Source organism: Erpetoichthys calabaricus, chromosome 9 (genome assembly GCF_900747795.2).
Source record: "Erpetoichthys calabaricus chromosome 9, fErpCal1.3, whole genome shotgun sequence".
NCBI lineage: Eukaryota > Metazoa > Chordata > Cladistia > Polypteriformes > Polypteridae > Erpetoichthys > Erpetoichthys calabaricus.
The window spans coordinates 78,585,926-78,605,137 of record NC_041402.2 but is presented as its reverse complement, the minus strand read 5'-3'; the positions used below and the strand labels follow the sequence as shown (position 1 = coordinate 78,605,137).

The 19,212-nt window shown below is 37.2% G+C and overlaps 1 protein-coding gene across 1 annotated transcript in view; it reads right to left on the bottom strand.

The window, feature by feature from the left end:
• The window catches only part of zfhx3b (zinc finger homeobox 3b), a 298,590-nt gene that overhangs the window by 108,251 nt on the left and 171,127 nt on the right, over nucleotides 1-19,212 (bottom strand). The window contains 1 exon segment of the mRNA XM_028809792.2: nucleotides 4,776-5,007. Coding sequence (XP_028665625.1) covers nucleotides 4,776-5,007 — 232 coding nt within the window.

Below are 19,212 nucleotides of genomic sequence, written 5' to 3'. Positions count from 1 at the left end.
TCTAGTAGTTCAATCACTTCCACACCCTCAATTCTAATCCTATTTAATCCAAAATACTAAATCTGGACAAGCTTCCGCCCACATTGGTGCTGCTTTAACATATTGTGTTAAAAAGCAGTCACTGATAACATATTAAAACTTCTGCTCTTGTTCTTAGCTCTTTGCAAGGTTAGCTTACTTATAATGTTTGGGTAGTTAACATTCCCCATGAGTATAATTTCCCCTGTAAACTTGCCTTTTTAATTTTATTTTAAAAAAGGTGCATTGAAATTACTGTTTGCATTGAGGGGGTCTATAGCACACTCCTAAAATAAGGCCTCTATCCCTAATGCTTTCCAGACGAATCCAGACATCCTCACTAAGATGGGGTTCATCATCCACCTGAGGATGATGTGCATTTAAATTGTGTTTTACATAAATGGCAACACTCCCTTTTCTGATGTCTATCCATCTTAAAAAATGTGTACCCACCTATGTTGTGATTTAGATAGGTTTCTGTTATTGCTATAATATTATAATTATGCTCAGCTACATGCAACTCCGATTCACTTGCTTTATTTTCAATACTACTAGCAATTATTAATGTGTTACTTATTTTACACTTTTACACTTAAACTTTGTGCTGGTATTTACTGTATGTCACTATGCATATTTGTTTGACCACTATTGTTTGTCCTTTCATGTACAACTGTAAACCTGACCTGTCCTAACTTCCTAGTTTAAATAATCCTCGACAATCCTACTCATATGCCTCCTCAACACCTCGATGCCACACCATTTCAAATGTAACCTGTCATGGCAGAACAAGTCCCATTTGTTTTAAAAGGAGTCCCAATGCTCCATAAACCTATAACTTTTTATCCTATATGAATATTTCATCCATACAATAAGCCTTCTAATCTCTATGGTACTACTAAGATTTTAATCACTGAATAAGCTTTACTTAAATAAAGACAATGCTTGATTATTAACCTATACCAATTTGTCTATCCTTCCATTATCTAAACTTGTCTATTTCAATTAAGTGTTTTGAAGAAATTATTCTGACAGCATTGACAACAAGAAAAGGACCAATGTAGGACCAAGTGTTTGTAGGTTAGACTTTAACTGCTTTCAAATAGAGTATCTGTCTAATTCATTATCTTTATTTGAAATTGCCATATAGGAATGAAAAGGTTAGTATACTGTACATCAGCACAGAGATAGGATATTAATAGGTGAACCAGGGTAGAATCTAGGCAGATTGTGGCAGTGCAGGAGAGTTCCAATGTTTAATTCTGTTTACTATAGAAGCAGTATAATTGTTTCTTTAGACAGACCCTATTAAAGTCTATGGGGGTCACTTTTCTTGTGCATTCTGTGCTGATCAGTTGAAACCATACATTTACATACGTCACATGAGGAGTGAAGATGTCATAATGCATAACTGAATGATCAAGATCACAATTATGTTCAATTCCTATTTTAATGTAAGAAAATGTATGCAATGATTACATGCAAATATGGATTGTAAACCGTCAAGCTTTGATTTTCTGAGGAAATGGCTAAATTATTCACAGTAAAAGTAGTTGAGGCAGTAGAAAATAATAAACTAAGTGCTAGGGACTGAAAGAACACTTGTGACTCCTCAAAATGTCAAACAAATGACTATTTTCCAAACATTTTATAAAGTAAAATATTGGAAACTTTGGCTGAATAGGAAGTGCACTTTTGCAACTGATACAAAAATTCCAGGTATGACTGCAAAAATAATGTCAGGGTTGCAAAAAATAAATGCAAGTATTTATTACAAAAACAGTTTGATTGCATGCACACATGTCTTGTTACATGGATCAATCACCAACTACACAGGGAATTTCAGTAAAATCACACCTAGCTACTCCCTCCTAAGCTCAAAAATTCAAGCCCTTTGCCCAGGCTCCCAGTTAAACAAGCAATTCTGAGCTACATTTCTGGGAATAAGATATGTGCAGTACGTAAAAAACCACAAATCAGCTGGTTGAGATAAAGTTAGATCATACGTCTTACAAAACGTTCAAATCAGCTAGTGTGTCTTAGCAAATATTTTGAAGCTCTTGCTATCAATGTTTGTCATATCTATGGGCTTTAATAAAAACAATAAAATGTCTTTGCTCAAAAAAAAAAAAAACGTAATGTGACTGAATGGCTCTTGCTCTGTTGGCTGCGTTGGGCTGCAAAAGCTTGTTGTATCAACAGCACCATTGCAGATTTTGTAAATCCACTTCAGTTGCTTGAAGAAGGGGCCTGAGTTGCCTCGAAAGCTTGCATATTGTAATCTTTTTAGTTAGCCAATAAAAGGTGTCATTTTTCTTGACTTTTCACTACATATCAAATGAACAAATCAGCGAATGGTGAACTTGCTCTCTCTAGTTTTCCACCAGGCTGACGCATTATTTCTACTTATCCTATAATACCATAGAACCACAGCATATCATCTGATTCAAAGGACAAAGTCAAAGTGAATGCACACAGGAATGAGGTGGGAGATCTGGACAAAAATCCTTCAAGGCAACAATCAAGTTTGGCTAAAAATAAGAATATTAAAAATAAAACCTCACTGTAGAAATTATTAGAGAGAAATTGTTGAGAGAGTTACAGCACCACTGATGGAAAAAACAGAAAATGCTGGCTGCTTCATATTGCTTTGATTATAGATATTTAACCACTGGAGCTCATGGTTACAGATCTCTGCTGATCTGTCTTGTGAAAGACTGAGATCATAATGAAAAAGGCACACGAGCAGTAAGAATTTCTGAAGCACATGAGTATGTGCTCCTGAATTTTTAACATCCTGGCTACTGCCTATACCATGTAAAACCATAATACAGTAATAGGTAGGAGGAACTATAACCAAAAGCAGAAACACTATCTAAAGAGTGATAAGAAACAAATAATCAAGGACCACAGCAAACACTTCCGTAATAAAACATATTAACTCTTTTAGGGCGGTTTTCGACTTTTGTCCACACAAGGGGTTGAGGACAGATATAAACTACTGTAAAGTCAACATTCGGATGCAGAAGGTGAAAAAAAATCTGTAAACGTCAATAAAACACATTATATTATAGGTAGACTCTCTTTGCTAGGATAACTGTTAGACTTGTTGACTTGACGTTGAATCCCTGTGTGTGCGCGTAAGTAGCATGGAGTAAAAAATGTTTAGAATGGCATCAACACTGGGCGAGAGAGCGAAGTGAATGCGCAAAGCAAAACACTCCATGCGTGTTATTTATTTATTGCGTATTATTGCCGAATCAGACTGACTTATTGAAATCTGATTTTGATACAAAAACAAAAGTCAGGTACCTGCATTAACTAATCGGACTCCAGCTGATCGTACAGCTGTTGCTCCTACACATGGGACTACACAGACAATTATTGAACTCCGATTTTGATGCACATGAGCTGGAAATCGAAAAGAAAATACAGGTACCTGCATCAGCTGATCGGTTCCCACCTGACTATAGTGCAGAACACGCTCGTGCAGCTGATGTGCCTATGGCAATGTTTGCCCTGGGAAGACTACACAGACATACGGTAGATGTGTGGAAGGCAAGCTGGCAACTGGCCTTCAAATGATATGGCGTGCTAGTGGACATTACAGATTACCAGCCACTTTACTATTTCAAGCTACGTTTTTCCAGAAAGTACCTTTCAGCTTATGAGTGATGAGACAAAAGGTATGTAATAAGTATGTGAATTTACATACTGTAGAGGCTCATGGAACATAAAACAGAGCTGATTTATGTATGAAACCACTGCTTTGTGTGCTTCTCAGAAAACTAGAGAAAACTTCTCAGAGTTTTTTGGGAAAACTATTAAACCCTGGGACAAAATAATTAGCCCTATAAGAGTTAAGTTAAGTTATAGGAATCCACCTATCCCAGGAACATGTCATTCTCGCCTCTATTGCCTGGTACAGGGTGGTGTACCATCATAGCCTTCACTAGCAGGTTCAAAACAGTTTTTAACCTTTTCAGTACAAGTCATTAATGAGTGAAGTAAAATAGTTATTCGACTGCCATCCACTATCACACATTTCTGCACTACATGCCGCTCATTGTTGCTCACTGCTATATGTATATGCACAGTTTAATTTTGGTATCTGGTAAGTTATCTAATGCATTGTCTAAATGCAATTTAACTTATAATCACTACATTCACTACAAAGAGAAACAACTTAAAAAAACAACAAAAACCATGTAATGGTTAAGAATAGTAAGATATCACACAGTCTAATGATACCAGATCACATGGGGTGTGCGTGTGTCTCTCTCTCTCTGAGTTATCGACTAAAATGATGCTTCTTAAAATCATATATTGGGTAAAACAATCTAGTTTGCCAAAGGGGTTTTTTTTCTGCAGTAAGTATTCAATCCTTTGACATGTAATAGTCACCAGACCACTAGCTTTTCACTGTTAAAAACGCCAACAACATCATAAAAGCTCTATAAATATCTGTTTGTGCTCATTAGCTTCTAACATCCTTTCATTCATCTTCCAATTCCACTGTTTCTTTGGAAAGATATGGAAAAGCAGGAGCCGACCTTAACAGCACTTGGAACTGAGAAATCAACCTTGTAGGAGGCTTCAGTCCACTGCACAAGTTTAACGGGTGACCAGATTCTAAGGTTCCTCAAGAGAAACCACATAAATTAACAACAAACAAAGAATTAATTGCTTTAAAAAAATTAAATGGCCATATGTATGAATAAAAAAAAATCATGCAGGTGTATTTGTGTGGTGGGTCATACCCGCATCAGCGGAGGGACACTTGCGAATTGTGAAGATGGTGCCCAGTTCTTCTTCTTCCTCCGGGAGCCCCTTTTGTAGACGTTGTAGCTTACGTAGGCTTTCACTGCGCTGGTGTTTCATGGAACGCACATGCTGGATCAGGTTCAGCTTGGCCTTGGTGGAGTAGTTGCACAGTATGCAGTGATAGTAGCAGGCTTCCCCATCTACTGCGCTCTCATGCTGTTGAAGATGCTGGAGGAAACATGAAAAGGAAATGAAAGCAAAATATCCATCTAGATTATGGTCTATGTACTCTAAAGGTACAGTGTCAAAAAGTTACACAAGTTATACAGCACATGTGGTTCAATATACTGAAAGTTATACAGATATAAACAAAGAAATAAAACATAATAAAAGAAAGTTTTATTTCTTAAAGGGGAACAGAACACTTTCTTTCAAAACAGTTATACCTTTTCAAATGAGTTTCATAAATAAGATGAGTGGACACAAAAAAAAAAAAAGCTTATCAACTATAAACCTGGAATACTTTTGAATAAAAAATATAAAGCAGAAGCAGCATCAAAAGTTATTTGTATGTTTTTCTGTCGTTGTGGCCAAGTTAAAAATAACTCACATTAACATGCTTTTTCATATTATTAAATGCCAAGCTAAAAATGAAGAATCCTAATTGCCTGCAATTTAAACTTGTAAATCGCCTCATTCACATACTTTTTGCTTTAATTTACAATGCTAGATTGTATTCCGAGTGCAATGCTTTCCACTTCTCTGCATTCCTTAAGCACAAATGTTAAATCAAATGCAGGTTTATTTATAAAATTTTTAATATTAATATGCTATTTAATATTTTTTCTTTCTTTTGAAATCCCGGTTGGCAGAATTTTAACTACCCTTTTGTCAACATTGGTTAAAAACAATCAAATCACAGAAGGTCCAAAAGAGCAGAAAATACCCTGAATAGGCAACAGGCAAGTTAAGCCCGAAAGAACATTGATTCTTTCACTCCCCTACAAGCTGCTTGTCTTTTTCTTCTGTCCCTGAAAGGAAAACTCCAAACATCTGGCTGTTTCACGCATGGGATACAAAATATTGATCAGGGTCAATGAAATCTTTCCTTTCAGTGAAAGCAGCATTGAGAACTACATTTTGAGATAAAGCATTCCATTCCTGTCTCTCTCTCTCTCTCTATGTCTATGTCTTGCACACTCTCTCAGAAGGGAAGGAATCCTTTCCTATTAACTAACCAGTGTCATTCATTGCAAACCTTGTGACATCATGACTCTCATCTACTTTAGCTAATGAACACAAGCCAAATACTAATCAACCTAATTATACATCATGATGCCACAAAGTAAAACACAGCAGGGCTAGGTGGCACAGCAGATGAATGCTCTCCACTCCTGGGCTCAGATCCAAATTATGACAATAAACAATCATTTCATCTCTGGTACACAGTGAAATAAACGGAAAAGATCTACAGCAAGAAAAAAAGATCTATGGACACCTCTGCCTTTGCCATATTTTTGCTTCCATAAAATACAAATGGAAAAGAAAGTGTCTCCCACAATAGATTTAACTTTAGTTTACATTTACCATTACATCTAGAAAGAAAAAGCAAACTCTCCCTTTGTGTATAGAGAAGACAAGCTCTCTTTATCTTACACTTATTCTGATCATAAAGAACTAAAGAAGACTACCATATTCTGTACAGTATAGAAAAAGAAGTGGTCAGCTCTTCTGGTATTACACTGAGGAATGGAAGTTGCACAGCAAGAAAAGTCGCCCAGTCACCCTTGTGTTATGATCTGCTAGGTGAAGAAAGAACTCGCTTTAAGGTCTTAGTAAATAATACATTTTAAAAGTCGCTGTAAATAGCCAAACTTACAAGCAGAATGAGCTGTCTAACTCTTTTATGTACAGTACGAAGAGGAAAAAAAAAACAACTTATTTTTAAGTTTCAGATTATGCAACTTTTGGAAAATAATAGAAATATCTTGATATATATTACACCTTTCATCTTAATGAAAATTTTGTTTGTCATTTAAGATGACAAGTCACTGTGCACTCAGATAATCAAATGATGGTAGATCTTCAAGAACTAACTGGAAATGAGTGTGCACAAATGCCTAGTGAGATATGAACCGCTAAAGGCATTGTTTAAGGTCATACTCCAGATCAGATGTGCAGAGGACTCTGGTACATCATTTTACGGCAAAAAGGTCAGCAACCACACGAAAGCATACTTAAAAACAGGCAATGGTTTTAAGTCTTAAACATGAAAAGAAGCAAGAACAAATTGGACAAATCAGGAAACAAATATTAAGGATGCAAAGAGTAAACAACATGTTTAAAAAAAATGAAGCAAATAAGACTTGACAATAGCTTAGTAAGTGGCATCACTGAGCAACTGCAAGTGGGCGTGGCAGTGGGTGGGTTCAAAAAATAACGCATGACATAGGATAGAAGTTCTACTTAAAGCGAGAACAGAATAGGCTTATTGTAGTATGTCATTCATTTTGAAATTTACTTCTTCTCAGCCTCCTACCCATTTTCTATTGCATACGTAATAAATAAATGAATAAATGTGGTTTTCTATTATCCTGAATTACATTTATTGTATTATCACATTTCAAATTTGTAATCAGCAGGCCCTCAAATACACTTTAACATCCTGATTCCAGGAACCTGAAGCTCCCTACCCTGCAGCTATCTAATAGAGTTAATCAGTGCTTTTAAAAGAGCTGAAGTAAAGGACCTTTTTGTTTTCACTGCTTGATGTAATGGCAACGATGATCATATAGTTCTATCTTCCGATTCTGTGTATATAATTTCTAGTTACATTTCACTATGTGCACCACAATCCAGGTACTCCAGCTAAAGGTAGACAGATTTACTTAAAGAAATACCAATGTGTTACTCCCAACAGACATAGGATCCTAAGCAGAATGGAAACACTCTAACTGTATATTTAGGTGGGGAAATGTCTCTATTAGAATGCAATGACACTCAAATCTGCTCCTGTGAGCAGATTTGTGAGCTGCAATTATGAAGTAGGTTTGACATATAGATCACCTAGAGCAAGAGTTCCCAAACTTTTTTCAGCCGCAGACCCCTTTACCAAAAACTTTTAAAACCGTCGACCCCCTAGTCATTTACTTTACTTACTCAAATTAATAAATTTGTACAGTACTCAATATTAAATATTTCACTAGATATCAAACTTTTCATTTTAATCACTTATAATTAATGATTGAAAAAGATAAAAGGACTACGGAATATGGCATTATCTTGTGCAACATTTAATATTAAAACCTGCACTAACAAAAATTAAAGCAAAAAAATACGAGCAGAGTTTTTTTTACATTTTTGACATTTATGAAATAAATATGTAAATTCAAAATAAGTACAAATACTGTATTGAAATCACTTTATTAAACATAAAAATGAAGTGACATGCAACGGTTTTTCATGTCCACACTTGCTTTGATATGTTCGGTAAGACAATGCACAGATATGTTTGTGCTAAATGTATTTTCATGCATTCTTACATGCGACTCTTTTAATGACACATTTTACCTTTTCATTCGCAAGTTTGGTATGTAATGTGTTTTTATCAAAAAGTGTTTTTTTGAATTATTTTACTTCTTAATTAGGTACCTATTGGAATCATAGATATTTTGAAGTAACAAACATAAACAAATAGCAATAGTAAGGGGGTCTATTTTTGCTGTCATCGACCCCCAAATTTTTTTATTGAAACTATCGACCCCTAGAAAGTTCAAATTGACCCCAGGGGGTCGATATCAACCACTTTGGGAACTCTTGACCTAGAGCATTCTCAAAAATTGTTTAATCCAAGTCAAAGTCAAGGAGGGCTGTTGAATGAGGTGTCAGTCTATCACAGGACACCCACCCATTTCCACTCACATGACATAATAGACTCAAATCCACTTAATCCAACTCAGGACCACACCCAACTCTAGGTGCCAATTCATCACAGAACCCGCTTACATGAGACCAGTTTGGAGTTTCCCATTAACTTAATCTTGAACCAGTGATGCAGGCTCTGCATTGGTCTGTTGTGGTGAAAAAGGAGCTGAGCCTAAAGGCAAAGCTCTCAACTTACCAGCCGATCTACATTCCTACCCTCACCTATGGTCATGAGCTATGGGTAGTGACTGAAAGAACGAGATTGCGAATACAAGCGGCTGAAATGAGTTTCCTCCACAGGGTGTCTGGGCTTTCCCTTAAAGATATGGTGAGAAGCTCGGTCATCCGGGAGGAGCTCAGAGTAGAGCCAATGCTCCTCCACATCGAGAGGAGTCAGATGAGGTTGCTCGGGCATCTGATCAGAATGCCTCCTGGATGCCTCCCTGGTGAGGTGTTCCACACACGTATAACCGGGAGGAGGCCCTGGGGAAGACCCAGGACACGCTGAAGGGACTATGTCTCCTGGCTGGCCTGGGAACACCTCGGAATTCCTCCGGAAAAGCTAGAAGAAGTGGCTGGGGAGAGGGAAGTCTGGGCATCTCTGCTCAAGATGCTACCCCCGCGACCCGATCTCGGATAAATGGAAGAGGATGGATGGATGAATCTTGAACCACAATAAATATTCACTTTAATGTACTTCAAACTAATGTTTATATGTATCCTACACACTACTTTTTCACACACAAAAGAATTTTTTATAGAGATTCAGTAAATTGCAGTATTTACCTACAACAGAAGTGAATTTCTCCTTTCTCATCCAAAGGATATGCAACATGAATAGGTTAAATGACTTGCCCCAAGTCCTGCTTTAAGTTGCAGACTGACCTGAAAATAAGTCTGTTTCAGATCTTTAATTGCCGCTGACTAATGTGATTCCCTTCCTGAGCCTTTGTTGAATCCTATAACTGACTTGACACAGTTACAATGGGCAGTATCTTAAAATAACCCCCTACTTTTTATTTTATTCTGCATATTTCAGTGAGGACGAGCTGCTGGTTGATTGTGCAGTATTTTAAATAAATGAAGGCAAGATATTCTCCATAGTATGATGCTACAGGCAGAGGGTGTGCTAGAGTTGAAAACTAGAGTTGGAGAAGCAAATTAATTTATTTTTGCAAGTACCACATAAGAGATGAGATGTAATCCATTGCTGTGAGCGTGGTCAGATGAAAAGGTTCTCACTATGGGATTAATGATTTTCATGTCTGTATAATAACCTTATTAATACCTACTGAACACCAAGGAAGCTGATGTTCTTGTGAAGGCCAGATATCCAGACACCTTGACCCTAAGGTCCTCAGGCTGCAGCCCTATAAATTATAGCAAACCGATTACAGGGTTGCTCTGATTTAACAAAAAAAAAAAAAGTTTTACCTGGGATGTTCAAATGTGCCCTCCCGATTTTAATGGTAGTAGCAAATCATATTAAAATCAGAGCATCTAACTATCCATCCATCCATCCGCCTGTTTACATACACAATTACTGAGGGACTCTAGCTTATTCTGGAATCTTCATGTGCACAGGAACCAACCCCAGACGGAACAACAGTCTGTTGCTTGGTGCAGTGAGACACACACATACCCACTGGCCAATTCAGAAACCCCATTAACATAATAGGCACAATTTTGGGATTTGGGAGGAACAGAGTGTCCACAAAAAACCTACAACGAGATAAAGGGAATACATCCAATGTTTGCATAGATGGTGATGATACTTGTATTGAAACCAGGACTCTGGAGATGTGAGAGAGCAAAGCAAAAATGTACTCCTCCCTGCCAACGAGAATTGCATTACTACTAGTGATGCACCAAAATGAAAATTCTTGAACAAAGCCAAATTTCGTATGACATTGGGCTGAAAACCAAGTGCAGAATACCTTTTTTTTTTTTTTTTTTTTTAATTACTGGTTGCACATATGTGTTTGTGCTATTGCATTAGGCCTAAATTAAATCAATTTCACTTCTGATTTATGCTTCTCAATAAAGCTGAATTATATAATTACAAGTTGGTTAAAAAGTCCTTTAATTGTTGAACTTGGGTTTATATAAGAGAACATATCTAAAAAAGTAAACTTTAAATAAATAAATAAAACTAACAATATGTGAGCAGAGTTCAGCTTGTCATGCTGCTTTGTTCATTAGTTGACTGGCAAGTCTTACTGACCCACACTGTTTATTATGCTCAACTTGTTTAAACAGCATTGCTTTGTGTTTAGATTCATTTTGTCCCCGTATGATCCTTCTCTCTTCCTATGTCCTTTGATTCTGCTTTCGTAAAATAACTCCAGTTTCTCACAGTATGTTACTATAACTTGTTCTTGTTTTACTACTAAAATGCTGTTACCTCCATCTTTACTTTACTTTACTTTACTCATTCCCTGTACAACAGGAGGCACCATTTGAAAGTGCCACCCATAACCAGCACAGGAGACCAACAAAAACAGTGTCAAACATTTGGCTAAAAAAAAATTATCCAACTTTTTTCCAATTTGGCTGAACACACAATGTTCAAATTTTTACTAATTTTACCCAAATATTTATAAAAATGATCTATCATGGACCAGAATCCTATCCAGTGTTTTTTTCCCTGACTTGTACTTTATGCTGTTGAGACACCCTGCTGCAATCCTCTACTAGAATAAGTGAGTTTGTAATATGAAGAAATAATTTGAAAAGGAGAGACATTTTTCTTAATGATCATTTCTGTAAAATGCAAAGGACAACAACAAAATTTTAATATTTTTTTCTTTTTACATTTTTAAGCATTTTAATTTTTAACAGAGATGGAAGTCAGAAAAAAAATAAAGAAAGAAATTGCAAGTCTCATAGTCAGTTAAGTGGCTGGGCATTAACATAAACACGTGTGACCAACTGTCCAACTTCTTGGGAATGGGGCCACATGGAGTGTCTGTATTCCTACCCACAGCAGCTGTATAATAGAATGTACACAGTAATCCATTTACCAAGCCAACCATTCATTCCATGTTGTAAAACTGTGCAAATCACCCAATTTTGGATTTATCATAATATCTCATTGTGGACAAGTCCTCATCGTAAGGACAATTTTGTTCCAAGCATTTTCTTTTAAATTATTACTTATACTATTAATTGGCAAACAACATTTTATCACAAGATAAATAAGTATTTTCACAACAACTTTTCATAAGATCAGTTTTGTTTTTAAAGCAGACCTTCGGGTTAATAAAATAAGATTAAGTAATTAGCACAAACCCACACCTGCTTTTTCGCAAAAATGTCAAAATGGGGCAAGAAAACCAGTGTCTTAGCTCCATTTTGCATGTATTAATACATCCTTCCTAACATTTGAAATCAAACTTACACCCTTACCATTTAATGATTTATAAAATAGGAAAAATGTGTAAAAGATGTCCTCAATCTGTGTTACTAATACTGCATGGTCTCACCCAAATCATTTTAAATTAGGAAATAATCCATCCATCCATTTTCCAGTACTAACCTACTCCATTAAAGGATTGTGGGCAGCAGGGCTTAACACAGTGCCAGTCTACCAGAGGGCATATCCACGCTCACACCCACACTCACTCATACTGACTGGTAGAGAGTCGTCAATCAACACACAATCACGACTCTATGACTTATGGCATAACCTGCACAAGTATGGAAAACGAGGCAGAAGCCAGAATAAAAAAGAATAAACGGAATGTGTAACTCCACAAGGATAATGACTAGGCCAGGATTTGAAGCCAGAATTATAATAATGTGGGCGGTGGCGCAGTGGTAGCGCTGCTGCCTTGCAGTAAGATGACCTGGGTTCCTTTGCCGGGTCCTCCCTGCGTGGAGTTTGCATGTTCTCCCCGTGTCTGCATGGGTTTCTTCCAGGTGCTCCAGTTTCCTCCCACAGTCCAAAGACATGCAGGTTAGATGCACTGGCAATTCTAAATTGTCCGTAGTGTGTGTGCTTGGTGTGTGGGTGTGTGTGTCCTGCGGTGGGTTGGTGCCCTGCCCAGGACTGGTTCCAGCCTTGCACCCTGTGTTGGCTGGGATTGGCTCCAGCAGACCCCCGTGACCCTGTGTTCAGATTCAGCGGGTTAGAAAATGGAAGGATGGATTATAATAATGTGGATCAGTCACTCCAAAAAATAATATGATATGTAAGTATTGTATTACTGCTGATCTAGCCCATCCAAGTGAGCAGTAACGCTTTGTTCTCAATCCCAAGGATGACATGGGTGGCTATAAATCAACCTGATGTGTGTGCATGCAAGCATTTTCTGCAAAGAACTGGCTTGCCTTTTAGTTTTATTTCCAATATTGTGTTTAACAGGCTTAACCTCCATACCCACCCTATAGCAGAAATAAAATATTCTGAACATTCATTCATTCTTATTCTGAACATCACATAAAAAGGCGGATGTTTGTTGTTGAAGTTTATAAAAAATAAAAAGCACCATACAAATTTACCAGGTAAAGCCAGCATACAAGCTACTAAACTGTGCCAGAGTTTAAACATCACTTACAAACAATTCCATGCTTTCACTGGATTAGGCACTGGGAGTTTGAACTGGAGGGCACCAAATCGATCCATAGAGACTTTCCCTCTTTTGCCAACATTGCCTAGCCTGAGCTCTGTCACTTTGAAACACAGCCAAGTGCTAATCAGACTAATCCATTCAAAATGAACCATTAAGAGTTCCAAGTCTGTGGGTCAAGTGTCTGCACTGGGAAACCACAAAGGACACCACCACACCCCAGCTCACTATACCACCATCTGACAAATACAAGCATGGACTGTGTACCAAAAATCTACAGGGAACCAATGGAAAATGCTGAGGTGTAAGTGAAAGCAAAACTTTACTCTAAGTTCAATCACATATTGTTGTAACACAGAGGTGTCCTTTTTGCCACCACTACAAAAATACAAACTGGGATTTTGTTATCTATGGTAATGGAAAGCAGCTTAATTTAACAGGCTTGCTCCTACTGAATACACTTTGCATGGCAATTTATTCTGACACATTTATAAATTGTGTAACATGAATGTTTTCAATCCCATGGGTTAAATATCACACATACATGAAGAAGGGCCTAGACAGCACAATGGTTCCTTAGAGCTCTAGGAGACTGGGGTCAGATCCAAGCCTGATCACTGCGTGGAGTTTGCATGTTCTCCTCAAAAACCTATGGGATTTTCCTCTGGTACTCCAGTTTTCCTTCAGCGTCACAAAGATGTTCATGTTATGTTCTGGAGGCTTTAATTTGGCCAAGGGTGAATGTGTATGCCATGAATTAAACTGACACAACATCAATGAAAGGATTGTTATGTTAAGCCTGAAGTTTCCAGGGTCAGATTTGCTTCCCTAGGACTACATTACTGGATTAATAATAATAAAAAAAATTACAACCACAGCTGACATAAAATTTTTGGAACATAAGATCTAATCATTATAACAAACTATTAAAAGCTGGGAATGAGGGTATAGATAACAATCTCTTAGTGATTGGAGCTTCATACAGTATTTTATTCCATCTTACCCCAAACATTCCTGGCCTTACAAATTAGAATCCAATCATCTACCCATTAATTTTTTTTTAACCTGCTTAATGCAAATGTAGGTTTGCGGGGGCCAAGGCCTAAGAAACAAAACATAAGGCACAATATTAATAGTTGAAAGCAGGCTCTCTTTCCCAGGGTCTTTTCATATGGTCCTTTAGCCTTATGCTGATAAATCAAGTCAAAATGGTATAGAGGAATTCAGCGGCTTAATGAAAAAGTCATGTTTTGGAGTGGGGATGGACTTCACCAGAGTGATACTGCTACAGTAACAAACCCACCCTTAGGTAGGCCCCATACTCTTCTGGGGGAGGGAGATACTGGGGGCACTTCTAGGTAGAGCTGATCAAGTAAGAGCCCCAGTTTACAGCTGCAAAACAGATCTGCATGGCCCCTCATTTGTGAGAGAGGAAAAAAAAAATGGAATACGATAAATCTATTCTTGTCCACTTTGAGATCTCGTATTAAATGTTCACATTTTAACGTATTCTACAACACCATAAAATAATTAGTTAAAAAGAAGCATGGAGTCAAACAAGTTTTATCATTCTAAAATAAAAATCATGAAAACTGAAGAAGATCTAATGCAGTTTTTCCCCCCATATTTTTGCTATTAATAAAGCCTCATGTTGTCTAAATGCTCATAAATGCATCTGTAGTTGACAAAGTAAAAAAAAAAAAAAAAAAGTGCGGAATTTCACATTAATTGGTCATAATTACGCTGTTAATATAAAATTCATGTATCAAAATAGTTGGCAGTATAGGGTTCATGGGCTAAATGGATGGCAATTTTCAGGAAGCAGTTGGTGAACCTCCGTAATTGGAGCCGTGAGTGTGTAAAGGTGTATCGCTTTGCAATTACTACAGTCATTCTCACCACTTAGAGATAAAACCTCATTTTTTCAGCCATGATCACACTGTGGGAAAAGTAGTAGGGAATACAGCAAATGACAGCAAGCATGGTAAAGACTTTTCTGCCTTCCTGTATCAGTCGGCAGGTGACCACATGAATCCTACCAAAAGAATATTTTATGAGGAGAAGTTTTGGAGGTGAAGGAACGACAACACACTGTATGGTAATCGCCAAAGTTGTAAATCTGAAAGTTTCAAAATTAGCACTAGCCCACAAAAGGATGGATTTTGGCAACTGATTACATACTCTGCCAAAAATTACGAAAAAAAAATTAAGATAATGTACTTGAAATTTCTATGTCTTCATTCACCCATCCATTTCTAAAGATCAGCAACAGCATCTCTCTCCGCAATGGCAGTCCATTGCAGCAAACACTAATTTACACATCTGAACTTGCTCATGCTTTCATTTTTGCCATATGAGTGGAAAACTCACATAGATAGAAGGGGAGAACGCCACCGGGCTAGGACTTGAACTTGGCAGTGTTAACACCCGTACCACAATGCCCCTTGGTTGTTGTGTAGAATATAATACACAAAAAATGCATAAAGCACACAAAGCCATTATAGTAAAAACAAGTTCTACTCTAGATTATACTGTACTTCCTCCAGCCACAGCCATCTAATGATACTAGCAACATGTGACCAGGAAAATCGGCTGCAGAATGCAATCATTTTCAGTTTTGAAAGTGGATCTATAAATCACAGACAAGACAGCAAATACACAGACTAACACATAATCACTCCAGTGTGAAGTCTTGACAGGCTGAGCAGTTGCACATGGTTACATTTAAATGAAGTTTGCATTGCATATAGCGGTTTGTAGGGACCCGGGTGTCTATACATTTCACCTTCTTATTTTGCCACCTGTAATTTTACAGCACCTTTTTATAGTATATTCAACGCAGCTAGTATCTATGCTCATCTTGACTTGTTCACCCAGAAATGAAAATACACTACAAGAAAGTAATAACTAAAAAGCAGCATGGTTTAGTTTGTATGACACTGAACTTCAAACCCGACGTGTGTATGTAATATGTATGTAAATGGTTAAAGTCATCTTGGATAAATGTATCAGGCAAACACAGTACACAATAATAATGAAAGGCTCATTTGGAAGCGGATCGCCATACACTAAAGCATCACCCAGTATTGAAATTCAATCTAATTTAAACTAGCAAAGAGAACAATATAGTGACATGTGTGTTAGTGTTGCAGCCACACTTCTTCAACGTCCTTGGCCCATGCATTCAATGAACAGAGTTTGCATATTAATGCTCTCATGGCCCACATAAGAAACACTTCACACACTACAAACCTGAACTTCATGCCCAATATTTGGGATGTTCAATCTATGATGTTCCTAGTACTTAGTAAATCCTGCAACTGAAGTTTGTAGAGGGTTGGGTTTGCCCAACATCACTAAGCTATACTGCCTTCTGCGTGTATTCTGGTGACAGATAGGTTTAGTTTGAATATTGCCTGTTGTATTGATTGTTTATACTAGCAATGTATTTAAATGCTGAAACACAAAACTATTAAAAAGTGCTTGAAATAAGCAAGTGTCTGTTTGCCAAAATATGTAAACTATGTCAATAGGTTCATCAATTCCTAATACAAGCTATTCACTCACCATGCTGCAAGTGAAACAACCATCAGATTTTCTGTTATGCTCCATCCCTTAAAGGGTGAGGGGGGCAGCGTTTTTCGTAATCAGCCCAGTGCTGTCCTTTAACAACTCCAATCTTCGTCAACATTAAATAATGCAATGATTATTGAATTTCCTTCCAATAACTAAGGTGCGGGAATGTAAACAATAGATACATAATTGCAGAGAGAAGGAGATCAATAAATGCAGTCATTTTGGACCATGTTAATTGCAGGCCTACTCATTTGAGTGCACATATGCATGAACATAGAAAGCAGCAAATTTTCCATCTGAAAAGCCAAGGCCTTCTAAAACCGATCACCTTAACACACCCAACTTAGCAAGCAAAAGCCTAAAAATGGCACAATCCACTAAAATCTATCCCATTACATGAAGACAGCCAGAAAGTTTTTCCTTATGTACGCTACAATTACTCTTCTCAGTAAATAAATCTGAAAATTCAATAATATGCAGTACATGTAATTTAATTAAGGAGGAAGAATTTCCCATTTTTGTTCTTATATTAAGGCAAGCCCAAAACCAAAGCTTTTATTCCAAAGTGTTAACTTTAATTTTTATTTAGCACTTTTCTTCACCTAAAGCCATCATACACTACTTTATTAATAAGAATTATAATAGGAATTCACCAACATGTAGTGATCAATTTGTCATTGTGCACGTCTGTCATGCCTCCATGTGAAGGCCGTTTTTCTGCAGTTTTGCATCTGAAGCACAGGAAAGATGAACATTCTAAGCATCACGTAGTCAGAGGCAGAAACTGAACAAGCAACCTTGTCGTTTAAAATTTCACTTCTTACTCACAAGGCTACAGCACAATGCATACTATACAGTCACACCGTATTTTGATGTCAATTGACATATAGTGCGCATTCTTTTGTTATATTACAATATTCATAAAGAGAGATTTAAAAATTTAAGAAATAAATTCTAAAAGGCAACATGTTTTATTTGGTTGTGGTTTAGTTACTTAGTGATTAGCATATTTAAGATCTTTCTAATATTTTATATACATGCCCCATGATGGATTAGGGAAACACCCAAGGTGGGCTCCCACCTTCCAGAACAGACCTTAGCTCCCCATGATCCTGAAATAGATCACACTTTGGAAAAAGGATGGATGGACACACATATGCAGACGCCAACATAATGTGTGCTTATAATAAAGAAGCCAATACATTCATTTCAAGGATTTTGCATTTTTGGCGTAACACCCAGAATCTAAGATATTTCCTTTATTGAATTCATTTTAGTATTTACTACTTTGTTCCTTTTAACCCCCTTTGTTTACATTAAAATATTCAAACCAAAAAAATTATTTAAATATAAATACTAAAAAACAAATTAAGATAGAGAACGTTAATGGAAGCAAGCACAAAGCAGCAAATAAGCTAAATGCCAAAAAAAAAAATTCCATCCTTCCATCCTACTTGGCCTGGCTTCACAAACAGTTATCTGTCCCACCTGTCCAGCTCAGAAAACCACCGAAAACACATTCATTTCTCTCTGCCAAACACCTTCATGAAAGCTAAGGTTCTATTCAGTCTCATCCCTTGACTTTTGAATCCCAGTAGATCTGGCAGAATACAGGAGGTTACTACATGGAAACACTTTTACGTCGAAAGACATCCCTATAATAACCTAGAAATGGCACCACACAGTGCACTTTGGCCAACCCCGTAGTATTTTGCCTCTTAAGTCCACCATTTCTCTTAAAGTCTTTCTGGGCAACTTTCTTGTTGCAATGAACTTTCACTGGATTCTTCTCTGTCCGTCTTTCTCTTTTACACTCAAAATATCAGCTTCCATGACACTCTCTGCAGTAACGGAGCTTACTGTCCCCTAGCGGCTCCTGTTTACAAACACACTGCCATAGACAGAGTTTCCATTTAACAGAGTGTGTTCCTCTTGCTTTATGTGGCTCTGCTCATTTTTCTTCCCTTTTGAGCTATAAACACACACAGTATGCATCCACATATAAACAGTAGAACAGTGACAGCATGCGATTCCTACAACTGAGCTGTCTATAAAAGAAGAACAGAGCTTTAAAATTTAAACTAATCCAAACCTTAAGTTACAGGTTTACTAAAAACCTACATACTATGCATAGCCCCTGTTCTGTGATCCACACTTGTCCAAAATGCTCAGACATGGTGACCACAGCGTATGCAGGAGCACAAGGGTAGATGGCCACACACTGAAGGTCTGCTATTTTCATTGTTTCTATCTCTTTTCATTTAATTGCTCCATCTAATTCTTCCTCTTGCCAGTTCTCTTCCACCTTTATGGGACTGCACTTCAGTGTGTTCAAGAAGAATTGCATTCAAATCTCATTTCT